At 44.9% G+C, this 24,401-nt stretch overlaps 1 protein-coding gene and 1 long non-coding RNA gene across 4 annotated transcripts in view; one reads left to right on the forward strand and one right to left on the reverse strand.

Annotated features, from left to right (window-relative positions):
* Window positions 1-24,401, reverse strand: part of LOC309645684 — a 594,963-nt gene that overhangs the window by 301,591 nt on the left and 268,971 nt on the right. The gene's annotated exons all lie outside the window — the stretch shown is intronic.
* PRKCB (protein kinase C beta) overlaps window positions 1-24,401 on the forward strand; it is a 315,654-nt gene that overhangs the window by 231,533 nt on the left and 59,720 nt on the right. For all 3 annotated transcript variants that reach the window (XM_082431039.1, XM_082431040.1, XM_082431041.1), the window contains exon 9: window positions 3,069-3,215. In XM_082431039.1, the coding sequence (XP_082287165.1) occupies window positions 3,069-3,215 (147 nt within the window). The remainder of the gene's footprint in view (window positions 1-3,068; window positions 3,216-24,401) is intronic.

A 24,401-nucleotide genomic window follows, 5' to 3' on the forward strand; every position in this document is an offset into this window, starting at 1 on the left:
TATTAGACTTCTGATCTAGCATCTAGAGGCTGAGATAACATTCTGTCCTAGTCACTTCAGACTCTTATAACAAAAATACTATAGACTGGGTGGCTTAAGCAACATTTATTTCTCACAGTTCTGGAGGCTGGAAAGTCTAGGATCAAGGTGCCGGCAGAATCGTTGTCTGGTGAGGGCCTGCTTCCTGCCTCATGGACCTCTTTTTGTTTTGTTTTGTTTTGGCCACGCCCAGAGCATGTGGGATCTTAGTTCCCTGACCAGGGATAGATGCCCCCTGCAGTGGAAGCTCTGAGTCCTAACCACTGGACCACCAGGGAAGTCCCCATGGCCCTCTTCTTACTATGTCCTCACATGGCAGAAGGAACAAAGGGACTCTTCTGGGGTGTCTTCTATACGGGCACTAATCCCACCCATGAGGACTCCACCCTCGTGACCTAATCCCTTCCACAGGCCCCACCTCCTAATACCATCACCTTTGAGGGTTAGGATGTCAACATATGAACTTTCAGGAGACACAAACATTCTCGGTCTATAGCATGTAACTGTGAGAAGAGTCACACAAGCAAATTGAGATGGAGCGTGGAATTCAGAGGAGAGAAGGTTGCTTGAAGGACTGAGGAATCAAGCTGTTGGATGCTTGCTGCTCTTTGAAGAACAGGAAAAAAATTTTCCTCTAAGCAGTCAGATGGAGAAATAGGGAAGTGTGTGCACCTCACTCGTGCTCCACTGGCAGGGGGTGCTGGGACCTGCAGGTGGATGGAAGCAAACCTCAGGGCTGGAACGGAGACTGGGGACCAGGGACAGTCAGGACGTGGATCTTCACAGGCTGGAGATTGGAGTGTGTGAATCGGGTGGGTCCTGAGTTGGGACTCAGAGAAGGTGGGAGACATCATAATAAAGCACGGGGATGGTGGGAGGGAGGGAGGGATATGTTTGGACTGGGATAGCCTGGGAAAATCTCTGGGGGCTGGAGGGTGAGAATTTGGGATGATGGGAGGACATGGCCCTGAAATACCAATGCAACTTCTGTTCAAGGCTCTTTTCTTGTTTGCAATTTCCCTAATGATCTGGTTTTAACTGCCCCCTCTATGCTTTAACCCCCAAATCTGTCTCCAGTTTTTGGGGTTTTTTTTTTAATGATTGTTTTTTGGGCTGCGTCGGGTCTTTGTTGTTGCGTGCAGGCTTTCTCTAGTTGCGGCGAGCGGGGTCTACTCTTTTTTGCGGTGCGCGGACTTCTCATTGTGGTTGCTTCTCTTCTTGCAGAGCATAGGCTCTAGGCGTGTGGGCTTCAGTAGTTGCAGCACGCGGGTTCAGTAGTTGCGGCACATGGGCTCTAGGGTGTGTGGGCTTCGGTAGTTTGGCTTGTAGGCTCTAGAGCGCAGGCTCAGTAGTTGTGGTGCACGGGCTTAGGTGCTCCGCGACATGTGGGATCTTCCCGGACCAGGGCTCAAACCCCTGTCTCCTGCATTGGCAGGCAGATTCTCAACCACTGTGCCACCAGAGAAGTCCCTGTCTCCAGTTCTTATGTCATTTCTTAACCCGAAAACCACATAATACAACTGCTTACTGGGTATTTATTTACACTTGATCGTCCCAGAGACACTTAAATCTCAACATATCTTTACTGCAAGATAACTGGACCAAGAATGCTCACAGCAGCCTTGCTAGCAGCCAAAAAGTGGAGACAACACAAATGCCCATAACGGAAGAATGAATAAACGTAAACAGTGAATGCTACTCAGCAGTACAAAGAACAAATCACTGATTCAAGCAACAACACGAGTGAATTTCAAGGCCATTAGGATGAGCGAAAGAAGCCGGATGCTGAAAACTACATACCCTATAGAGGAAAACTTGACACTCTCACAATACTTCCGACACCAAGTGTGTGGGTTTTCCACACCAAGAAGTTCTCCAGTTCTCTGTGGGCACCAACTAGGTGTTCTACAATTTAATTCAGTTTTGGCGCTAGCTCCCTGGAGTTAGTGCAGACCCCATAGGTTAAGGGCTCAGTCCTACAAGACATCCCCCACTTTAGACTCCGATCACAAATATTCTGGCCTCCTGTTCTCCCCCTGCTTTCACAGCATTTGCTGCCATTCTGAGTCATCATTCTGCTGCTCACAGCAGCAGGCCCCCACCCCGCTGCACTGAGGACAGACATGGGCCTCATCCATCCATTGATCCAACAAAATATGTAACTGGAAAGTATGCTAGTTGTCAGGGAAATTGCGGAGAATGAGACATATTCCCTGCCCTGGCAGGTTTCCAGTCTGTTGGGGAAAACAAGTGAACAGACAGTTATCATGCAGTGTAAATGGGAAGTGAGGTGGATGAAGGGAGCAGAGAGGCACAGCCCATCCAGACAGAGAGAATCAAGGAAGGCTTCCCCGAGGAAGTGAAAACGTGGAGCAGGAGGTAACTAGGTTGGCGAAGGCGAGAGAACAGTCATCCTCACAGGAGCAACAGTAGGTGCAAAGGCCCTGGAGTGGGAGGGAACTGGGACTCAAAGGTGGGAAAGGAGGAAGAAGCTGTGTTTCAGGGAAGAAGGAGCCGAGAAAAGGTTGAAGAGGTTGGAGAAGCAGGTAGAGCCTGATCATACTGGGCCGTCTGGGCCAGTGAAAGCACCGAAGTCTTTATCCTAAAAATGACGGGTCACTACCAAAGCATTTGAAGCAGGCGGTGACTTGGTTGAGTATGAAGAAGTGGAAGATCACTGTGACTACATGTAAAGCCCAGTGTGGAGGGAGCCAAGGTGGGTTGTCCAGGTGAGAGATGATGACAGGTGGTATTGGTGCAGATGGAAAGAAGAAGGAATTCTAGAGACAGCTGGGAGGAAGCAGTGACTGTTCCTGGTGGTGGATGAGACACGAGGGGTGAAAGAGAAATGAGGTGCCAAGGCTGGCCTCCACGTTTTGGGTTTGCACTGTGGAAGCTGGGCCATGCTTTTCACCAGGCTGGGGGCATGAGCTGCAGGAACCACAGCTTGCAGCCTATATGTGAGTTTGAGCATGTACAAGGGCATCCTCAAAACTCTGATGATGTTTTCTGTGTGCTTCTCCCTCCAGAGGGCCAAGATCAATCAGGGGACCAAGGCTCCTGAAGAAAAGACGACTAACACCATATCCAAATTTGACAACAACGGGAACAGGGACCGGATGAAACTGACTGATTTTCACTTCCTGATGGTGCTTGGAAAAGGCAGCTTTGGCAAGGTACAGTATGGCTGGGTGGTGGCACCTGCTCCAGAAGGAACAGCTAACAAGGCAGGCACATTTGCTGTTCATATGGGGCTTACATTTCAGTGAGGGAAAGAGTGAAAAGTAAATAGAGCTACACTTCAGTTGGTAACGAATACTGTGAAGGAAATGAATGGAGTGCTGTGTCACAGACAGATCAAGAAGGGACCCACTCAGATTGAGGAAGTGACGTAGAAACTGAGACCTGAAGGATGAAAATGAACCAGCCATACATTCAAAGAGCTAGGAAGGAATGTTCGCAACGGAGAGAACGGCAAGTGCAAAGGCCCTGAGGTAGGCAAGAGCTGGGCACATTCTAGGCACCATCAGAAGGTGCTGGGGCCAAAATGTCATGAGCAGGGGGAGGTTGCAGGATGTGAGGTTGCAGAGGTGGGAGGGGCCTGATCATGCAAAGCCTTAGAAGCTGTGATGAGAAGTTTGGATTTTATTCACAGTGCAGGGGGGAGCCACTGAAAGTCTGAAGCAGAGAAGTGACGTGATCAGATTTGGTTTTGGAAAAGATTACTCTTGCAGCTGAGAATGGAGGTGGTTCTTTTCAAACAGCAGCACAGTTGAAGGATGACCCTGGGACTCGTAGAGTGATTCTGGATGCTATTATAGGTACTAGGAGATGCTGTTTCACGGAAGTTGAGATTGTGTTATAAGTATTCCTGACTTGTTTAGTGTTGTGAGTCTTTTAATCCCTGTGTGTGCCACCAGTATGTCTCATATCAATCTCAGACCATGAACTCAGGTGTGCAAAAATATCAAATTTCCTTCCCCATCTCTGTAGCTTAAGTCAAAAATCTGGGAGTTATCCTTGACTTCTCTTTGTCCTCCCCTTACCCCAGCCATGCATAATCCATTAGTTAGTCTGGATAGGTCCTCCTCCAAAGCATATCATGAATTTACTGAGTTCTCTCCATCTTCACTAATGCAGCCCTAATCTATGCCATACAATACCGTCTGGACCACTGCAGACATTCCTAACTGGTTTCCCTGCTTCCACTCTTGTGACCTATAATTAATATACTTCTATGCAGCAGCCATAGTTATTTTTAAAAACTTACATTAGGTCAATTCACTCCCATGCTAAAACCCTCCAGTGACTTCACAAATAGAATAAATTCTATACTGTGTCCTTGGCTTACAGCACTCTTTAAATTCTGATCAATTTAAATTATTCTCTGTTTGATACCTTCTTTTCCTTTCCTTCTCCCCATCACCCATTGTGCTTGGGCCACATGAGGTTCTTTGAGACATACAGAGCTCCTTCCTCTCTTAGAGCTTTTGTGATGCTGTTCCCTTTATTCTTTGCAGAGCTGGCTCTTTCTTGTAATTCCCATCTCTACTTAGATATCACTTCTTCTGAGAAGTCTTCCCTAACTACCACTCAAAGAGCCACTCATTCATTCTCCATTATATTTAACTCTCTCCTAGCACCCATCACCAGATGATACTTCTCTTGCTTGTTTGTTGGTTTGTCTCCTTGTTCTAAGACCTGAGCTCCACAAGAGCCAGGAGCTCTGTCATGTTCACCGCTGTACTTCCAGTGCCTGTGGATTGAATTCATTCAGGGTCTAGACTGAATGCGTGAATTTTCTCTATGGGCCACAAGGTCCATCCATCTGCTGTGATGGACTAAGGAATCTGAGGTGGTGGCCCAGAGTTTGAAGAGCCTTGGCAGGGAGTGAGAATAGAGAGTAGGAACACGGAATAAGATTGCTGAGCAGCCTGGAGGTCCAAAAGGCTAGAGAATAAGCAGTAGTGACGGTAGAGGTCCATGCCACTGTGGCCTTTTTGCCAGCAGCTCTGAGCAGCCTGGGGGTGGAGATGGGGAAGTAGATGGTGGATTTGAGCTAAGGGTGGTGGTTAGCAGGATCAGTGCCCTAGAAGATCACAGTAATAAGGGAGTCAAGGATTCTGGGAAGAGGGGTGCCCACTGCAGATCCAACAGAGCCTGTTCTAGCAGGTCCTCAGTAAAAGTGTACTGAATACATGAATAAAAATGACATCCACACTGGAAGGAAGTCAAAGCAGAAAGAGGGTTATAACCTTGGTGAGAAAGAAGGAGTCTAGGGGCCTAGGGATGAGAATCAAGTGGGTGAGGCCAAGAGATTTAAAATGCTAGGAAGACTAGGGACATTTAGATTTCAGAGATGGGGGTGTTTCCATGATGACAAGGAAGAATGAAGCCTAATGAAGAGGAGCTTCTAATAAGCTGAGGCTGTCGGGGAGTTTTAAAAAATTAAATTATATTTTTAATAAGCAGTGTTTTCACGTGGTTCATAATTAAAATTATATTAAAAGGATAAACACTGAGAAGTCTTGCTCCCACTCAGGTTCACATCCTTCTGTGCCCCCTTGCTGCTACTGCCCTCCATATACAAACTGATTTGTTAATTTGCATCTTTCCAGTTTCTCTCTGCTAATTTAACAAATATAAATATGCATATTTATTCTTGTCCTTGTTGCCTCAAAAGTTAGCAGACCACACACACATTTCTTCACCTTTTTGATCACTCAACAATACAGATTGGAGAGTTTTTGACTGAGGAATGGAAGTTCTGGAGGGTCTTACAGAAAGGATTGGGGTTGGGGGGATGTGGATAGAGAAGTGGGAGAGTGGGTCTTGGGGAACAGTGAGGGAATGAGAGAGAATAGATGATATGTTTCCATGGAAACTGTTATAATAATTGAGAGTTCTGTTCCAGACTGGGGATGTGGCATCCAATAAATCACAGAGGAAAACAACAGTGTGTCATGAAAGCAAACTAGAATAACAAAAACCTCTACCATCCTTTTTTTTTTTTTTTAAATAACACCCTTTACATTTATTTACTTATTTATTTATTTATTCATTTTGGCTGTGTTGGGTCTTCGTTTCTGTGCGAGGGCTTTCTCTAGTTGCGGCGAGCGGGGGCCACTCTTCATCGCGGTGCGCGGGCCTCTCACTATCGCGGCCTCTCTTGTTGCGGCTCACAGGCTCTAGAGCACAGGCTCAGTAGTTGTGGCACACGGACCCAGTTGCTCCGCGGCATGTGGGATCTTCCCAGACCAGGGCTCGAACCCGTGTCCCCTGCATTGGCAGGCAGATTCTCAACCACTGCACCACCAGGGAAGCCCCTACCATCCTTTAAAACATAGAGTAATCCTTTGCAACTCTTGTTTTGCCAGTCGCGGTTTTAAATTAATGTGGTTTTATATTTGAATGCCTACTTTTACCGTTTTGCAGTCTTGTGGGATATATACATCAACCCCCTTAAATGGAAGAACACAGCAGCGGTAACTGCTCCCCCGCCAAAGATGAAAGACATGGACCGCTGGGTCATCTGTTCACACCTCCCCTCCCGCAGGCCCACTGTATCAGATCTGGCCCAGAAAAACATGCTCTTAGAGACAGTAATAATTTGTGGAGCGACTAGGAAGAGACACAAGCATTTTGCTAAGACCTATGAAAATGAAACAAGGGACAAAGCAAGTGTGAAGTCCATTGAGTTCCAAACGAGTAAACCCTGTTTCAGAAACTTTAAAAAGAAGAAAAGTTTGGAGAGTTTGCTTTCCTGACCATGTGAAAGCGTTTCCCTGGGAGCGTTATCACACCAGGGCAGGGCCTCTTGGCATGTCTGGCTTACTTGGAGATAGACGCCCTCTAGAACTACTGTTGCAGAGCATTTGCATGTATTATTCATTTGTTATTTAATGTTTATTTTTATAGTTTTATCCTCTCTATTTTTTCTGATTTCTTGAACCTTTGACTTCTGCTTTGCCAACCTTTACACTTTTCAAGAATTTTACCTCTGTGGTTGTCGAGTGATTTCTGCAGTTTAAATTGTGCTCCAGATATATAAATTGGGCAGATATGCACTGTTCAGACTGATTATACAAGTGGAGCTTATAAAGCAAACGCAGCAAGTCTCTGATAAGGTGTATACACAGCACAAATACAACTCTGTACATTACAGACTTGATTCCCCTAATTCTAAAGTGCCATAATAAATACCCATTGAATATTTAATTAATGCTAATATCACTTGCTTTCTGAGACTTCAGATGTGCTTGTGGTAATGATTTGTATGATCCAGATGTTTTTAGAAAATCATGCTGGGAAGTTTGAATGAGGGCTTTCTTATTATTTTCTTATACTCGTGGACGCTTGCCTGTGGAGGATACTGGCCTGCTGGGGGGGGTTGGTGGTGTGGGGAAGGCAGGAACATGTTGTGGTGGACCTAGAGCTAACATATAGAAGCTCAAATCCAGCAGCACAGAAGAGCTATCATAGGAAAAGATCAGTAATAGAAAAAAATGAAAATAGCCCAAATGTTTATCAGTAGCGTGAAAGTTAAACATATAATGGTGTATCCATGATACCTTCAAAAGAATGAGGTCTTTGTGTCTCTCATATCTCTGTCTGTCTATCTGTCATCATGGACAGATGTCCATGACATAGTATCAGGTAAAAATGGAAGCAAATCACAGAACATTAGGATTAGTAATATAAAATACACTGTACATAGAATAATTCTATTTATGTAACGTACTCAGAGTCCCTACTCTCATTGAACTTCCCCCCAACATTTTATTAGGAAAAATTTTTAAAATACAGAAAAGTGAAAAGAATTATACAATGAACACCCGTGATACCCAATACCTAGATTCTGCAGTCAGCATTTGACTGTATATGCGTGATCACATGTCTCTCCATCTCTTTGTCAACCCATTTTTTAATGCGTTTCAAACCAAGATGCAGATATCGGTACACTTCACCCCTGAACTCTTCAGCATGCATATCATTTAACCAGAATTCAATATTTGTTTTTCATCATTTTAAGGTAATAAAATTTACATACAACAAAATGCACAAGGAAGTGTATCATTCTATGAATTTTGAAAAATGCATACTTAAAAACCCAGTGGGAGTATAAACGTTAATCAAAAAAAAAAATCACACTAACAGGTGTAAAGTACAGCTGTGATGTTTGCCGTGTGCTGGGAGAGCCTGCGGGAGTGGGATCGGCCCCGGCCAAAGTCAGGGAAGGCTTCTGGGAGAAAGAGGCTCTTGAGCTTTATCTAAAGGATGAGCTAAGTTAACTGTGCAAAGAGGGGAGGGAGTAAATGGAAATCTCAGAATGTCTCTTCTGGGACTTCCCTGACGGTCCAGCGGTTAAGATTCTGTGCTTCTAATGCAGGGGCCACGGGTTTGATCCCTGGCTGGGGAACTAAGATCCCACATGCAGCGTGGCAAAAAAAAAAAAAAGAGGACGTCTCTTCTTCCTGACCCCACACACCTAACCTCCTTTATTAGTTAGGGTGGATTCAACTGCCATAAGAAAAAGACCTCTACATCTATACTGGCTCAGACACAATAGAAGTTTAATGTTCATTCATGTAACAGTCCAAGATGGGTTCTCCTGACCTCACCCACGCTCTCTATATGGTGATTAAGTGACCCAGGTTCCTTCCATCTTACCGTCCCCATCAATCCCTACAGCCTTGTTTTTGTCTATACTCAGAGTGCGGAGGGGGAAAGAGAGTACAGAGGAGGCACAAGCTGCTTCATAAAAGCCTTGGTTTGGAAGTGGCACCCATCACTTCTGCCTACACACTATTACAGAGAATTTAGTCACATGACTCAGTGCAAGGGACGCTGGGAGAACAATTTTGATGGAAAGATAGTGGTCTCAGCCATACGCCCTACTTTTCAGCTCTGGCTGGAATTCTTCTTGGTGACATGAAAGACCTTCTGACTTTAACCTTTAGAACTCCCAATTTTCATGCCCCACAAACAAAAAACTTTAAGCTTCTCTTCTCGATGACATTTCCTTGTGTTCAAATCATGGAACGTGCCAGGTGTTAGTGCTGCTTTTCCTGAAGCATAGCATAAGCCAGGAATAAATCAAGTAGGAAGAAGTCAGCAGCTTATAAAATTAAAAGGAAAAGTGGCAAGTCTTTAGAAACTGAGTGCCCCGGTATTACATTTATCTCTTCAAAGAGTCCCATTCAGGTCTGCTGCTCTGTATGCATCGAAGATGATCAAAAATAAAAAGCTGAGAGGTGAGAGACAAAACCATTAAGCCTCCTCTTCTGGTGTTTGACTTTCCTAGAATAATGCCCAAGAGGTTGATGATATTAAGTGCCTGAGTGTCACTAAGGAGGCCATTTAGTGTTAGCCAGTGGCCCCTTTCCTATGGCGCCCCAGAGACTCAGCATTTGTGTGCCACTCTCCAAGGTGCTGACACCAACTCCCTTGGCTCAAGATTCAGACTGTACAAAAGGGTTGAGTATAGCCTTGGCCAAGTTTCCCAACTATTACCTATTTATGCACTTGTTTTTATTTTTTTGTTTATTTTTTTAAGCACGTACATACCTCCTTTATACTATCTTAAATATTTTCTCTCTCTTTTTTTTTTTAGCCGCGTTGCATGGCTTGTGGGATCTTAGTTCCCTGACCAGGGATTGAATCGGGGCCCTCGGCAGTGAGAGCGCAGTCCTAAACTCTGGACTGCCAGGGAATTCCCCTTAAATATTTTTTTTTAATTGATTTAGTTGACTTCCTTTTCTTCTTCTTAGCATTGCTCTAAGTGATAATGTATGTGAAATCACAGGCTTGATCTAGCAGTCATATATTTATTTTAATATATCTTAGGAGAATCTATTAAAAGAAAAATAATTTTGTCCTTGTATTGCCGATGGTAGAAGTACCACATTTTATGAAAAACTGCCTTCAAGATCTTACACTCACATGACAATTTGGTACTTCAATTACCATTGTATTCCTAAGAACATGAAGTCTTTTGCTACATTTTTTGTGTATATCTGGAAGGTACAGAAAGTCTCTGATCTTCCCTCTCCCCTATATCCTTTCCTTTAGATGAGAAGCATGCTCAACATTTTCTGTATCCTTAGAGGTGTTTTCTGTGATCTTGACTCTCCCTTCTCTGTCCTTTACTCACTGGCTATATCCAGAGAATCAAACTGCTCTTTTGAGATTTGCTGCCTACACTTCCTCCGCACTCACCTGTGCCTTATCCTTTTGCCTTGTGACTTCTACTCTCAACTACTTCTGAATCGCCCGTCTCCCAGGTTATCAGTGATCTCGTAGCTCCTAACTCTCCAGATCTGAGCACAAGCCATGGTGGCTGCTTATGACAACAGAGGGCAGACATGAGGGAAAGGAATTGAGACTAAGATTGGAACCCATACCAGGGAGGAGTATCACTTTTATAATAACTGCCCACTGACAGCATGACTAAGGATTTATTCATTCAACAAATATGTGTTGAGCATTTACTATGTGCCAGGCACTGTTCTAGGTGCAGAGGAAATGGCTGTGAACAAAACAGACAAGAATATCTGCCCTCATGGAACATATATTCTTGTGGTGGCGGTGGTGATGAAGATGGTGATGGCACCTAACATTTTGAGTCCTTACTATATGCCAGGCTTTGTTGTAAGTGCTTTGTATGTTTTGGCTCATGTTTATGCTGTGATGTAGCTACTTATATCCCCATTTTACAGATGAGGAAAGGAGATGCAGGTAGTTGAAATAAGTTGGTAAAGTCACAGAGCTCGTCAGGGGCATTTAACGGACCAGGTTTGGTTTAGATGCATGTGATCTTAGGCTCTTGATTGCCTTGATACTTAACACTTGCATTTCTAGTCTCAACAGTGGTCGCCTTGCCATGTCACAAACGTATTCTAGAAGGTTAACTGTTTTCCCCTCTTATTTTCTCATTTCCCCCTCTCTGCTCTTTGCCTGTAAGTGTAAGCAGAGTTTGCATGCCTTGTTTTCATTCTGAGCCTTTGCCATTAGACAAATGCCATGTGCATCGTGATGGAAGCCTCCAGATTTTCTGTTCTCCCTCCTCACTCTGTGTTTGTCAATTACCTGTGCATGTGCAAACACCCGTCGGAACTGTGAGCCATCAACAGGGATTCCTGGGAGGGCTCCTGAGAATGGGCTACTCTCTTCTAGAGCCTGCCCTTCTCACCTCCTCTACAGGCTTCCGCTCGTGGGGTCCTCCAAGTCTTGGTGGCGTCTCTAGTGTGTGTGGTTCCTCAGCTGGTTCCCTTTCCACCGTCAGCCTCCATTTCTTCTAACCCTCACCAGCTCTATCTCCCATCCCCACCCTCTACAATTCCACTTGCCCATCTCCATTGCCTCCAACTTTTGAGCTCATACTAATTGCCAGGGATCATGCTATGGATTTATATGCATCACACATCATATTATTTCTTACCACAGTCATGCAAGGTAGTTACTGATATTAACCCTATTACACCTATTTGGAAATTATAAGTCAGAGAGATTGAGTGACCTCCCCAAGACTACACAGCTGGGAGTAGGCAGGACCAGGACTTGAAATCAGGTGTTGTGATTCTAGTTGCCTCTTTCCATCTCTAATAGCACTCTTCTCTACTTCTGGGTCCACTCATCTCCACCAAACTGCTAGTCTTTTCTTTTTTGAAACAGTTTCAAAACTGCTATGGAGACTTTTGTGGGTTCTTCCTTACACCATGAAAAAAAAGTTAAAAACTGTATCTTCGACTGCTTTGGTGTAAGGACAAATGTATTAATATTGCATGTTAAAGCATTTTCTTCAGCCTAAAAGTTCATTTTTTTTTTCTTGTGATTCTAAAAGAAATTAAAACACTTTCATGAGCCCCTACAGAGATCGTGGTCCCCAGTGTGCTTGAAGCTGGCCCTGGTTACTAACACTAGCTCCCCAACAGCACAACCTCCAAACTGTCTCCCCAAAAGCCACTGGGGTACTTAACTAGTGTGTGCTTTGAGTTTGGGCACAAGAGAACAATCCAGAGCTCCAAGCCCCAGACTCCAGTGTCTTCTGCTGGATCCAAGTGCAGCACTGAATTACCACAGGAAGAAATTGTCTGAGGAGATAAAAAGGCAGTTCAGTTTCTACCAGTAACAAAGGCCTTTTCTAAAGTCTCAGAGCTCCCGTTGTGGGAGTCTATCCTAATTTTAATCTCATTAGTAGTGTGGATTCACATGCACACATATACGTCCATACATTAGAGGTGGTTATATAATCCTACAGACAAAAGCTCTTCCCTTTACTTCAACCTGCTTTGCTATCTTCCTGCACCATATGGTGAGTCCTTTATCATATGGTTCACAGATAGCTCAAAGTCTTTGCTACCTGTTCCCTTAATCCTCTTCCAGAGAACCTTTTGACATTTGCTGTCTGATCTTGGATTCCTGCCTTCTCTTTGGTTCTTTCCCAATTATGGCACCTTCCTCCCAGCCCCCAGTCTTTCGTATGCAATTCTGACTGCCGTGGTTTTTTTGCCAACTCATTTTCCCCAGTCACGGTGAGGCCCTTCCACTTTCTGAATTCGTCCAGGTCTCTCATCAATGAAGTGACTTACTGCTTCTCTGTAGCCCCGACATTCACCCCTCAGAGGATAGTAAATTACAGAACAAAAATGCATAAGGGTCTATTTTCCCAATAAAATTAATTACATCAAGGAAAGTGAAACGTCTGGAATTCAAGTTTTCTTGTCAAGCCACAGGGAGTAAAGGGGGATTTATTGGACAGACATGGCATGTCCCTGTGTATCTCCCAACATCCAAAGGCAGGAAGCGCAGCTGGGACCAGAAAGCTTCCAGGAACCCAGCATTCATCGTCTCCATCCTGGGGACCCCAATCTGTCACTCTGGCTTCTTGCTGACGTCTCTCACTGTGATATGCATCAATGTTACCTCCTTCAGCCTTACGTCACGTCTCAATTCTCAATGTCTAATCCCCAAATCTAGAAGAGTCTAGAATTTAAAACCCCAGGAAAGAGACTGATGGGCCAGTATGGCTCAGTGATCATGTGATCCAATTAGCTGTGGCCAAAGGGACAGGTCACTTTTCCAGCCATCTGTCAGGAAGGACAACAGGAATAGACTCTCTGAAAAGCAAATGTGATATGGGCAGTTCCTCGAAGAGAAGGAAGAAAATACTGGTCTGTCTGGCACACAGGCCAGTGTTTCCTTTAAGTCTGTATAGTCTTCAAAATGTTGCCTGGCTCTGTGGGAAAAATAATACAAAGTTAAATCTAGTCCTCTTACTGAAGGGCCAGATAGAGCCTATTAACAGGGAAACTCTGTGTCGGGCGATAATTCACGGCCTCTGGTCCAATTATTATGCTGTCATAGTTCACCCTCCACACATCCATGTCAACTGCATCTTTACGCGCTATTTCAGAAATTCTAGTCCTGTTAAGATATTGCATCCCTGTTTACTAACAACATTACCCATAATCTTTTCTACAACAAACATGATAGCAGAGACCTATAGATTTTCATCATCCAACACCCATGGTAAATATTTTTTTTTTTTTTTTTAATTTATTTATTTATTTATTTATTTATGGCTGTGTTGGGTCTTCGTTTCTGTGCGAGGGCTTTCTCCAGCTGTGGTGAGCAGGGGCCACTCTTCTTCGCGGTGCGCGGGCCTCTCACTGTCGCAGCCTCTCCCGTTGCGGAGCACAGGCTCCAGACGCGCAGGCACAGTAGTTGTGGCTCATGGGCCTAGTTGCTCCGCGGCATGTGGGATCCTCCCAGACCAGGGCTCGAACCCGTGTCCCCTGCATTGGCAGGCAGATTCCTAACCACTGCGCCACCAGGGAAGCCCCATGGTAAATATTTTGAATGTACACCTACGGATGGTTAATATAATTAAACGTGCCATAGTTTGTTTCGATCCTTCCCCTCCCGTCAGCTCTGTTACATATTATGTATTGACCTCATTGAAAATCACTGCAGAGATTGATAATGTATTTTGAGTGCTGAGAACCTGTCGAAGTGTTTTATATGCATTGCTTGTTTAGTCTTCACAGCGATCTTATGGGGTGGGTGCTGTCATTGTCCCCGTTTTACATGAGGAAACGGAGGCTCAGAGTTGAGAGACTTCCAGATTCATGCAGTGGTGGATGCAGGTCCAAGCCCAGAGAGCCTGGCTCCCGAACACATGACCACTGTGCCACCCAGCCTCAAAATGCTCCACTCCTGCCTTGGAGAAGACCCATTCTCCATTAGTCTGTGACCCCAATCATAAAGGGAGGCTTGTGTGCACAGAGCAGATCAGATGATAGGGAAACAGGCTTCCTTTGTGCGCCTAATAGTTGAAATGAATGACAGACCCTTAAGGGTTTCATTGCGTTTTCTTTTGGTAAAAGGCATCAATCATTGGTTTGTTTTCCCGGGAACTGTTTAAAAAAGAGTCAAATTAAATCTGCTTTTATTTTAACCATCTAGCTTTGTCAAGTATAACATGTGATTCAAAGAAAATTGACTAAGCAAACCTACAGGACACCAGCATTGATTTGAGCTCAAGAGAACACTTCAATAACTCGAGTGGATATCTATCAATTCCACCATATCAATTCTATGATATCAATAATTAGAAGTGATACAACCCAGAGTTTTGAAATAATAGTTCTTTTGCATTTCTTATTACAACCCAATCAAACAATTAAACACTTATTAAATCCAGCTAAGCCTCTTCATTTAAAACTCAGGGCTCCTCGTTTCAAGTTTAAACCTTCTTATTCCCTCTCCTCCCTCTTTCCAGCAGTGACTGTGAGTCATTCCTTCCATGGGTGTAGTGACATTTGCTTAACAATAGCAAGTCCACATGAGCCAGAGATGACTCGGCTGAAAGTACCTCCATTCTAAACTTCGTTTCACACTTCCATTGGCTTTCTCTGCTAGTGGGCAAAAATTCAACTTGATTAAATCTAATGTGTGACATGGCATCATTTTAAGAGGCTTAAATCTTAATAACACGTGTCCCCCTGACCTCTGATCTGAAAACTCAATTTCTCTACCACCCAGTTCCATGCCTCCCCCATTATCAACATCCCCACTAGAGTGGTACATTCATTACAGTCAATAAGCCTACACTGACACATCATTATCACCCGAAGAATGCAATTCACATTAGGGTTCATTCTTGGTGGTGTACGTTCTACGGGTTTGGACAGATGTATAATGACATGCATCAGCCATTATAGTAACATACAGAGTAGTTTCGCTGCCCTAAAAATCCTCTGCACTCTGCCTATTCATCCCTCCCACCCGCTACCCCCTAGCAACCACTAATCTTTTTACTGTCTCCATGGTTTTGCCTTTTCCAGAATGTCATATAGTTGGAATCATACAGTAGGTAACCATATAAAGAGATTTTATTTTAAATATGGAAAACCTTACATAATAAATCATGAAATAACCCAGTTGATCTGCACGCTATCACTGCTCTTATTTTTGTCTCACCAACTTGAAGATTGTATCCACAAAGTGATTCAGTCCTACCCAGATCCACACTATTTTTTTAAAATTAATTAATTAATTTATTTATTTTTGGCTGTGTTGGGTCTTCGTTTCTGTGCGAGGGCTTTCTCTAGTTGCGGCAAGTGGGAGCCGCTCTTCATCGCGGTGCGCGGGCCTCTCACTATCGCGGCCTCTCCTGTTGCGGAGCACAGGCTCCAGACGCGCAGGCTCAGTAGTTGTGGCGCACGGGCCTAGCTGCTCCGCGGCATGTGGGATCTTCCCGGACCAGGGCACGAACCCGTGTCCCCTGCATTGGCAGGCGGATTCTTAACTACTGTGCCACCAGGGAAGCCCCAGATCCACACTATTAACTCCCAATTAGCATCTTTTCCCCACTATACCACTTTTCAGTTTTTCCTGAAGTACTTCCTCAATTTGCAAGTCCACCCAGTTGCTCCTCCCAAGCAAGCTATTAGAAGCCAGGAACCATTCCTAGACTGCTAACTTCCAGTTTGCTGCTAGAGGCGAATGCATTTGATTCCCCCAAACCACATGATTTCATATTCGATTAGTGTGTCCGCCACCAAATATAAAATTTAAACACACATATGTGTGGATACATACGCTTAGAAAATCTGACCCAAAGTTTGAACAGTAACAATACACTTTGGGGGATTAAAATTAGGCCCTTAAGATAACCTAGAACATGTTAGGACATCTTCATGTCTGGTGAAAGTTGAAAGTTAGGAGAACCTCAAAAGGTAAAGAATTCATCAACTCTGATGAACATAGTATATTGAGTTCTGTCTATATGTTAAGCTCTTATGACACGTATCATTGAAGCATCATCATGGCCCTATGAATCGGTGGACTCTTGTCTATATTTATCCCCACATCTACTTACAAGGTCTCCTGGTAGGAATGGCTCTGCCCCTCATTCCAGGCCTCTGGTTATCAGGGCTTGGGTGGCTTAAGCCATCTCGTCATCCCTGGCTCAGTCTGAAGGAGGGCTTTGCTGGAGAAGATGAGTCTGTGAAGGCCTGGAATCCAGGGTACATCGTCGCTTCCCCATTCAGAATTTCAGAAGATGACAGATGGTCTGCTGATTCCTCAGGGAAGTCCCGTCTGGACTGAGCATGTAGCTCCCTGCAGGAGAGTCCCCTCAGCCTCTCCCGGAGGGCTCGTGCCAGCCCCACCTCTAAACACAGATGGTACGACCTTGCCTTTCATTCTGGGCTTCGCATAAGGATCTCCTGGGAAATAGATTTTGCAGAAATGTTGGTCTATTGCTCTAGTTCACTTTCTGCCACCTGGAGACTGTGGGAAAGAACCACTGTACCCACCATTCCTCTTATTCTCTGTATTTATTCTTTCACTTTAACAATATGGCTTTCTGTGTGCCAGGCTCTGAGCTTTACCTGCATTATGTCACTTACTCTGACAACAGCCTGCTGAGGGAGGAACTGTCATTATGCCCCTTTTACCTATGAGGGAACTGAGACTCAGAGAGGCTGAGTAACTTGCCCAAGATCACACAGCAAGCACATGATAGAGTTAAACTTTGAACTCGTGGTTCCAGAGATGAACTTGTACCTACTGTGACTTTACAGTTCTATTTAGATATGAACTTCCATTTTATCAGATTCTGTCAAGGTCAAAATCGCATTCTTATGTCAAACAGCTTGTCAGGATACCTGCCATGTTGTAAAGAGATGAGGATGTGGACGATCACCTTCTTTTAGTAACCTGGCCGCACCCAAGTCTCTCTCAAAATCCTACTCCCGCGTGGGCAGACGCCCTTGGAAGAGCAGTGGCCAGTGTGTGCCCAGCGCTCCAGCCCCTGATTACAATACCATCCTGATGGCCTCTTGCTAGCTCACCACCTCGTCCTCCCCCAGGGCAGGCCACACAGGAAGGTCCCAGATATTTAGAAGGTTCCGATTTAATTGGTCTGGAGTGTGGCCCAAGCATCAGCCTGTAAAAGCTCCGCAGGGAATTCTCATGTGCAGCCTGGAGAAACAGGAGCTCAGTAGGAGCAGAGGCGAGGCAAACCCAAGGAAAGGGTGGGGCAGGGGAGGAGACCGGATTTGCCTTAAGACTTAGAACTGAGCTGATGTAAAGTACTCTCTGCTCTGCCGGTCTTCGGTCTTCTGTCTTTGGAGGAACTGTGTGGAGACCCAGCAGGAGACAGTCCCAGAGGGTGGGGGACCCTCAAAGAGACAGAGTCCTAAAATAGAGGAGGGTACGCACCCCACCTTGTCCGCAAGCCAGCTCCCTAGTGTGGCGGTTGTGCGAGAGGCAGGGGGAGGGGCTCGTGGTCTCCCTGGAGGCCTGCCCTGTACACACTTAACTTGCTTCTCCATCCCTCTCCCGTGCACCCTCAGCCCCCTGCACCTTCCCGATCCTCTCCTCTCAAATTAGTGTTCGGGGACACTATGAGCCCCAAATGTGTCTCTCTCTGTCTCTATTTTAGATGCACCATCTGAGTTCATCAAGCTAGCATCTTTTCCAGACCCCCGTGTGTTAGTCAAGCTTGCAGGCTCTGGCAATGCTAGATGGTATGGTCTCTCCTCCTCCTCTCTGACCCTGTCATAGGGATGGTATTAAGAACATTGTCCACGGCGGCGTTGCGTGTTCAGGATCCATGTGAGACATTTCCTTTAGACCTAAGTTCTAGGGAAAGCTTATTTTTCTCCTCAAAAAGTGATTTTCCCTATAGAAAATATGAACTTTTGTTATCATTTCATGTATCTCTGGTTGCTTTGGCCTCTAGGAAGCTGATAGTACAACACATACAAACACACTATATAATATGTGCATATACATACACACTATGTGCTATATAATCATTTTTAACCAGATTTATCAAGGTATAATTTACATATCATAAAATCTACTTGTTTAATATTATATAATGTTGAATGCTACCTCAAATTCATTGTGAATTATAGGTTGGATGTAGCCATAGATAAATTAAACAATGCTGAGAACCAAGTAGCTAAAGATCTTTAGTGACCTAGATCTAGGGATTTTTTTTTTTAAACTACTTCACCCTCACTCAGATATTTTCATTCATTTATTCAAGAAATATTTATTGAGTGTCTAGATGTTGGGGATACGACAGCAAACCAGTCAAACAAAACAGCTGTTCTCCTGGAGCTAACATTCTAGGGAGGGAGGAAAAGAAACAAACGGCGATTAATAGAATGCCAGGTGTGGGAAGAAAGACAAAGTAGTGGAAAGGGATGGGAAGTGACAAAGGGGCTGCAACTTTAGAGAAGGTGGTCAGGGAGGATCTCTGCAAGGAAGTCACACTGAACGAGGTGAGGGAGCAAACTCTTGGGTGTATCTGTGGGAAGGGTCCTGCAGACAGGACAGAGTATACGTGGAGGTTGGGAGCAGGTAGAATGGAAACAGAATTTTCTAGGAGGCAATTGCAGGAGACCAGGGTGGGGATCATGGTGGCTTAGATCAGGAAGGAGGTTGGGTATGGCATGTATTTTGAATGCAGAGCTAACAAAACTTGTTGATGCACTGGATGAGAGATGTAAGAGAGACGAATTGAGGGAGGCTTGGTTTGGCTTTGGACTTGCGGCAGGTGTCTGTTGAAGTTGGGGGGAGTGGGGAGCGGGTCCCTAACTATCTCTGCGTTCTCCCATTAGTAAGCACGTGGACACACAAGTCCCTCGGGGCAAATCTCCTTAGCCGGTTGAGAGCTGGAAATTGATGCTGTGTACAGGGATCACAAGTGGTCCCCGTGGTCCTTCTCTGAAAAGATGAAGCTGATGATAACCACTGTAGTGGATAGAATTGTCTCCCCTCAATATATATTTTCCAGTTCTAACTACTGATACTGTGAATTCGACCGTATTTGGGCATAGGGTCTTTGCAGATGTCATCAAGTTCAGAGTTCAGACTGGATTAGGGTGGGCCCCAATCCAATGACTGGTCTCCTTATAAGAAGAGGAAATTGGGGCAGAGACACAGGGAAGAACGCCGTGTGAAGACAGAGGCAGAGATTGGAATGATGTGTCCATAAACCAACGATTGCTGGCAACCACATAAGCTGGGAGAGAGGCATGGAATAGATTCTCTCTCAGAGCCTCTAGAAGGAACCAACCCTGCCAACACCTTGATTTCGGACTTCTGGTCTCCTTAGCTGTGAGAGAATAGATTTCTGTTGTTTTACGCCACACAGTTTCTGGTTCTTTGTTATTATAACTAGTACAAGTCCCTAAGTACTCATCATTTGCCCAGCACGGAGCTGAATGAAGGTGTACAGTTTGCATACTTTATCCCCCAAAGTTCCCTTAGCACCACCCAAAGCTGAGCATTGCTAGTGTGTCTGTTTTATAGACGAGGAAATTAAGGTTCAGAAAAGTTAAGTGACTTTCCCAACGTCACGCAGCTAGTATGTGGTGGAACTTGGATATTTACCAGGTCTCCTAATTCTAAAGTCCCTGCCCTAACCATGATGCCATCTAGTCCCATGGTCAAGGGCCAAGGTTCCAGGCACATTCGGCCATTTGGATTTGCCAGTTAAGTTCATCTCCATCAACTTTCTGGCTAGGAGTCCCTGGGCTACTTTCCATTTTATCTGCTGTCACTGGAGCTGCTGCGTTGATCACATCTCTCCCAGAAGATTCTTGGGGAACAGAGGTGGCTTGGAATTTGATAAGAACGTCACTTCAAGACAGCCTTTCAACCTGTTTGGAATCCTCACCCTAGAGATGGAGGGACAGCTGAACAAACAGCCCATGCCCTCAATGTTGGTATTAACTGAACTGGGAGTTCCAGAAACTGCGAGAGACAATTAATTAAAAAATCATGTCTACGTAAAGGAGCATTTTAGATTGTGGCCATCGCCATTGCTGGTGCTATGGCTGTTTTTCTGTCATTTTTCTCTCTCGTACCAACACTTGAGGGCACAGATGGAGGGAGTGAGATCTTCTCAAGCCACTTTACTGCTTGGAAGCAGGGCCACGTCTGTCCTGTTCGCGGACGCATCACCAGTGCCCAGCATCAATGCCTGGCACACAATTCCCAATAGAGCTCTTGGACTAGATGGATGAACTGGGGTCGTGACCACAGCACTAACTCAGACCAAGCTCATCTCGACCAGTAGATGAGTGGTTTGTTAGTGGTTGCATAAGAAATGGAGAAAGGACATAAGTGTTCTGTTCTTGACCATGAATTAGGCCACAAGGGCTGAAGTCTCAACAGGTAGGATAGGTAGGAAAAGGAGAACAGGGCCAGGCTCTGGAGTCATATTTGAAACACTCCAGCAATAATTTGCAGACAGTACAGCCTCATGACCCAACGCTTGGTGCTCACGGCTCAGAGAATCAGATGGTTAAGAGCATGGACTTTGGAGATAGGTGACCTAGAAGGGTCACTTCCTAGTAGGAGTGACTTTGGACCACTCACCTAACTTCTCTAAGCCCTGGCTTCCTCTCCTGTGAAAGGGGGACGGTAGCAGTACCTATACTACCCATCTGTGTGGAATTAAATGAAATAATGCACAGAGTAGGTAAGAAATGGGGGTGGTTATCATATCAGCCCCAAACTGGCCACCTTCTCTCCCATGCTGGTCATCCCCACATTGTCTTCTCTCTCCCTGGCACACACATTGGCCCATTCCCTTGAACGTCACCCGTTCTTTGTCCAGCCACCCGACTTGGGGTCAGTGCTGCTCTCTCTGCTGGAGACATCTCAGAGGGCTGGGAGTTGGCATCTGGACTTTGAGTTCTAGAGCTTAAGAGCTCACTTCCTACAGTAATTCTAGACCAAGGTTTGTGGATCCAGGTAGTTTACTCCTAAGGGAACACGATTCGCTTCCCTTTGGCTGGAATATGCCTCCCCCATGTCCACTGTGCTAGTCCTGGTCATTCTTCAGGTCTCAGCTTAACCACCACCTCCCCAGGGCATCTTTTGCTGGCCCACGGAATCAGGTTAAGTCCTCCATGTGAATACTCGCAGGGCACCATGAACTTCTCTTTCAGGAGTTTAATCATAATTGAATTGGACTCATCTGTGCCGGTGTGTAAGCCTCCTGAAGGGATTGTCCTTCTGCATCCCCAGTGCCTGGCACATCCCAGACACTTAATTCATGTTTACTGAACGAATAAATGAATTGGCCAGCCTTCCAGGTCCTGGGTGAGACTAGGAAAGGCGATACATTTGGAAGGCAGACTGAATTCCATCTCTGTTGCCCATCTCAATTGAAGCCTTAAAAGTTTTTTGATTAAAAAGAGTGTTCGTAACCAAACACAAGAAATAAATAAAGCAAGGTAGCAGGGGCCACACCTGACAAGGCTGGGTTGCATTAGGGCACAGATGAACTCAGGTGAATCTGTTCTAGTTGCCTGTTGCTGCATCACAGATCATCCTCAAACTCAGAGGTTTAAAACTACAACACTTGTATATTATTATCTCTCATGGTGTATGTGGGTCAGGAGATTGGGAAGTCTCACTGGTTGCTTGTGGCTTGGGCTCTGTCCTGCAGTGGCTGGAGCTGGAACAGCTGGGGCTGGAGCACCCAGTGCTGTCTAGGCAGCAAGCTCTTGGTGTGGTCCCCAGGCCTCTCCACGTGGTCTCATGCCGTGGCCTCACTAGCACGGTGGCCTAGGGCTCCAAAGGCAGGTGTCCCAAGAGAAACTGACAGAAGCTGCTACCTCCCAAGTCTCACAGGATCCCTTCCACTGTATTCCATTCATTGACGCAGTCACAGAGGCTGCCCAGGTTCAAGAGCAGAGGGCATAGACTCTGCCCCTTGACTGAGGAGTGTCAAATATTTACAGACATGTTTTGAAACCACCGCAGAATATCACTTCTTTCATGATACCGGGAAAGCTCTCAGGAAGCTCTCAAAAAGCTCTCCAAGGGCAGAGAGATTCCTATTGAAAGGAAAGCTTGATTAGAATATTAAGGAGCAAAGTTCCCTTTTCGCCCCTGGTAACGACTGCGGAGAAAGCGTTGGGACACTCAAAAGGATTCTATCTGTTTTACTTCTAGACACCTCCTATCCCTCATATTAAATGAATCAATTCTGATATTACCTCAGAGTTCCTCAGAGCAACAAATTTAGTGATTAGAATCAAGGGGAAGGGAGGCGCTTGTTAAAATGCCTACTCCCAGGCCACAGTCAGAGCTTCTGGATGAGAGGTGGCGCTTGGAAACTGCCTTGTAAACAAGTACCCCACGTGGTTCTGATATAGGCAAGAGGCACCTAAAAAGAATGGAATTTATAAAGAAGAATTTGTCTTGTTTTAGGTCATGTACTAACCTGATGCTATTTGACTTACTGAAATTTTTATTTTTATTAAGAATTTGTACTCCTCAAGCGATAATTTTGTCTTATAGATCTTTAAAAGGTAGACATCCACTCAAGCTAGTATAAATAAAATAATAACTTTATTGGGGAGATATGGAGGTTTCTATGGGAACAGCCAAGCCTCATGAGAGACGGGAACCAAGATCTGGAAAGCAAGGCCTTTGCTCATTCCCTGACCTTCTTGTTTCCCCCCCACATCCAGGTCATTTTTCTTTGCCTGCATGTGGTAGGAAAGGACCACTCTAGGCAGATCTGTGTGTTTTTCTTTTCAGGATCCTAGAGTGCCTACATGGAGCATCCCAATTCCACATTCTTCAATGAGAGAATCTGATTGGTTCAAGCTAGATCTGTTCTCCACCTCTAATCCAATCAGCTGTGGCCAGATAGGTCCCCTGCCCAATCAGAAGGCTCTAAGAAGGAGTTGGAAGAAATGAAAAGCATGCTAGGGTCCATATTCAAGTTAAACTGTGACCACTTCTTTTTTTTTTTTTAACATCTTTATTGGAGTATAATTGCTTTACATTGTTGTGCTAGTTGCTGCTGTATAACAAAGTGAATCAGCTATACGTATACATATATCCTCATATCCCCTCCCTCTTGCGTCTCCCTCCCAACCTCCCTATCCCACCCCTCTAGGTGGTCACAAAGCACCGAGCTGATCTCCCTGTGCTATGCGGCTGCTTCCCACTAGCTATCTATTTTACATTTGGTAGTGTATATATGTCCATGCCACTATCTCACTTCGTCCCAGCTTACCCTTCCCCCTCCCCATGTCCTCAAGTCCATTCTCTACGTCTGTGTCTTTATTCCTGTCCTGCCCCTAGGTTCTTCAGACCTTTTTTTTTTTTTTTTAAGATTCCATGTATACGCGTTAGCATATGGTATTTGTTTTTCACTTTCTGACTTACTTCACTCTGTATGACAGTCTCTAGGTCCATCCACCTCACTACAAATAACTCAATTTCATTTCTTTTTATGGCTGAGTAATATTCCATTGTATATATGTGCCACATCTTCTTTATCCATTCATCTGTCGATGGACATTTAGGTTGCTTCCATGTCCTGGCTACTGTAAATAGAGCTGCAGTGAACACTTTTGTACATGACTCTTTTTGAATTATGGTTTTCTCAGGGTATATGCCCAGTAGTGGGATTGCTGGGTCGTATGGTAGTTCTATTTTTTAAACTGTGGCCACTTTTGATAATGTAGTCACTCTTATTTTTTCCCTATCTTTTTTGAAATACATGTTCTAGAACTGGGGTCAGCAAACTACTGGCGCTGGGCCCACCAGCTATTTTTATAAATAAAGTTTTATTGGGACACAGCCACACGCATTCACTTGTGTGTGGTCTACGGCTGCTTTCCTGCTACAGTGGCGGAGTTGAGTAGTGGATACAGAGACTGTCCCCTGAAGCCTATAATATTTACTCTTTGTCCTTTTACAGAAAAAGTTTGCTGGCCCCTGCTCTAGAACTTGATTCAGTTCTATCTCTAAATTGTTATTAATGCTTTGTGTGTGTCAGTTCTGTTTTCCTCCAGCTGCTATAG

Source organism: Balaenoptera physalus, assembly GCF_965194825.1.
Source record: "Balaenoptera physalus genome assembly, chromosome: 16".
NCBI lineage: Eukaryota > Metazoa > Chordata > Mammalia > Artiodactyla > Balaenopteridae > Balaenoptera > Balaenoptera physalus.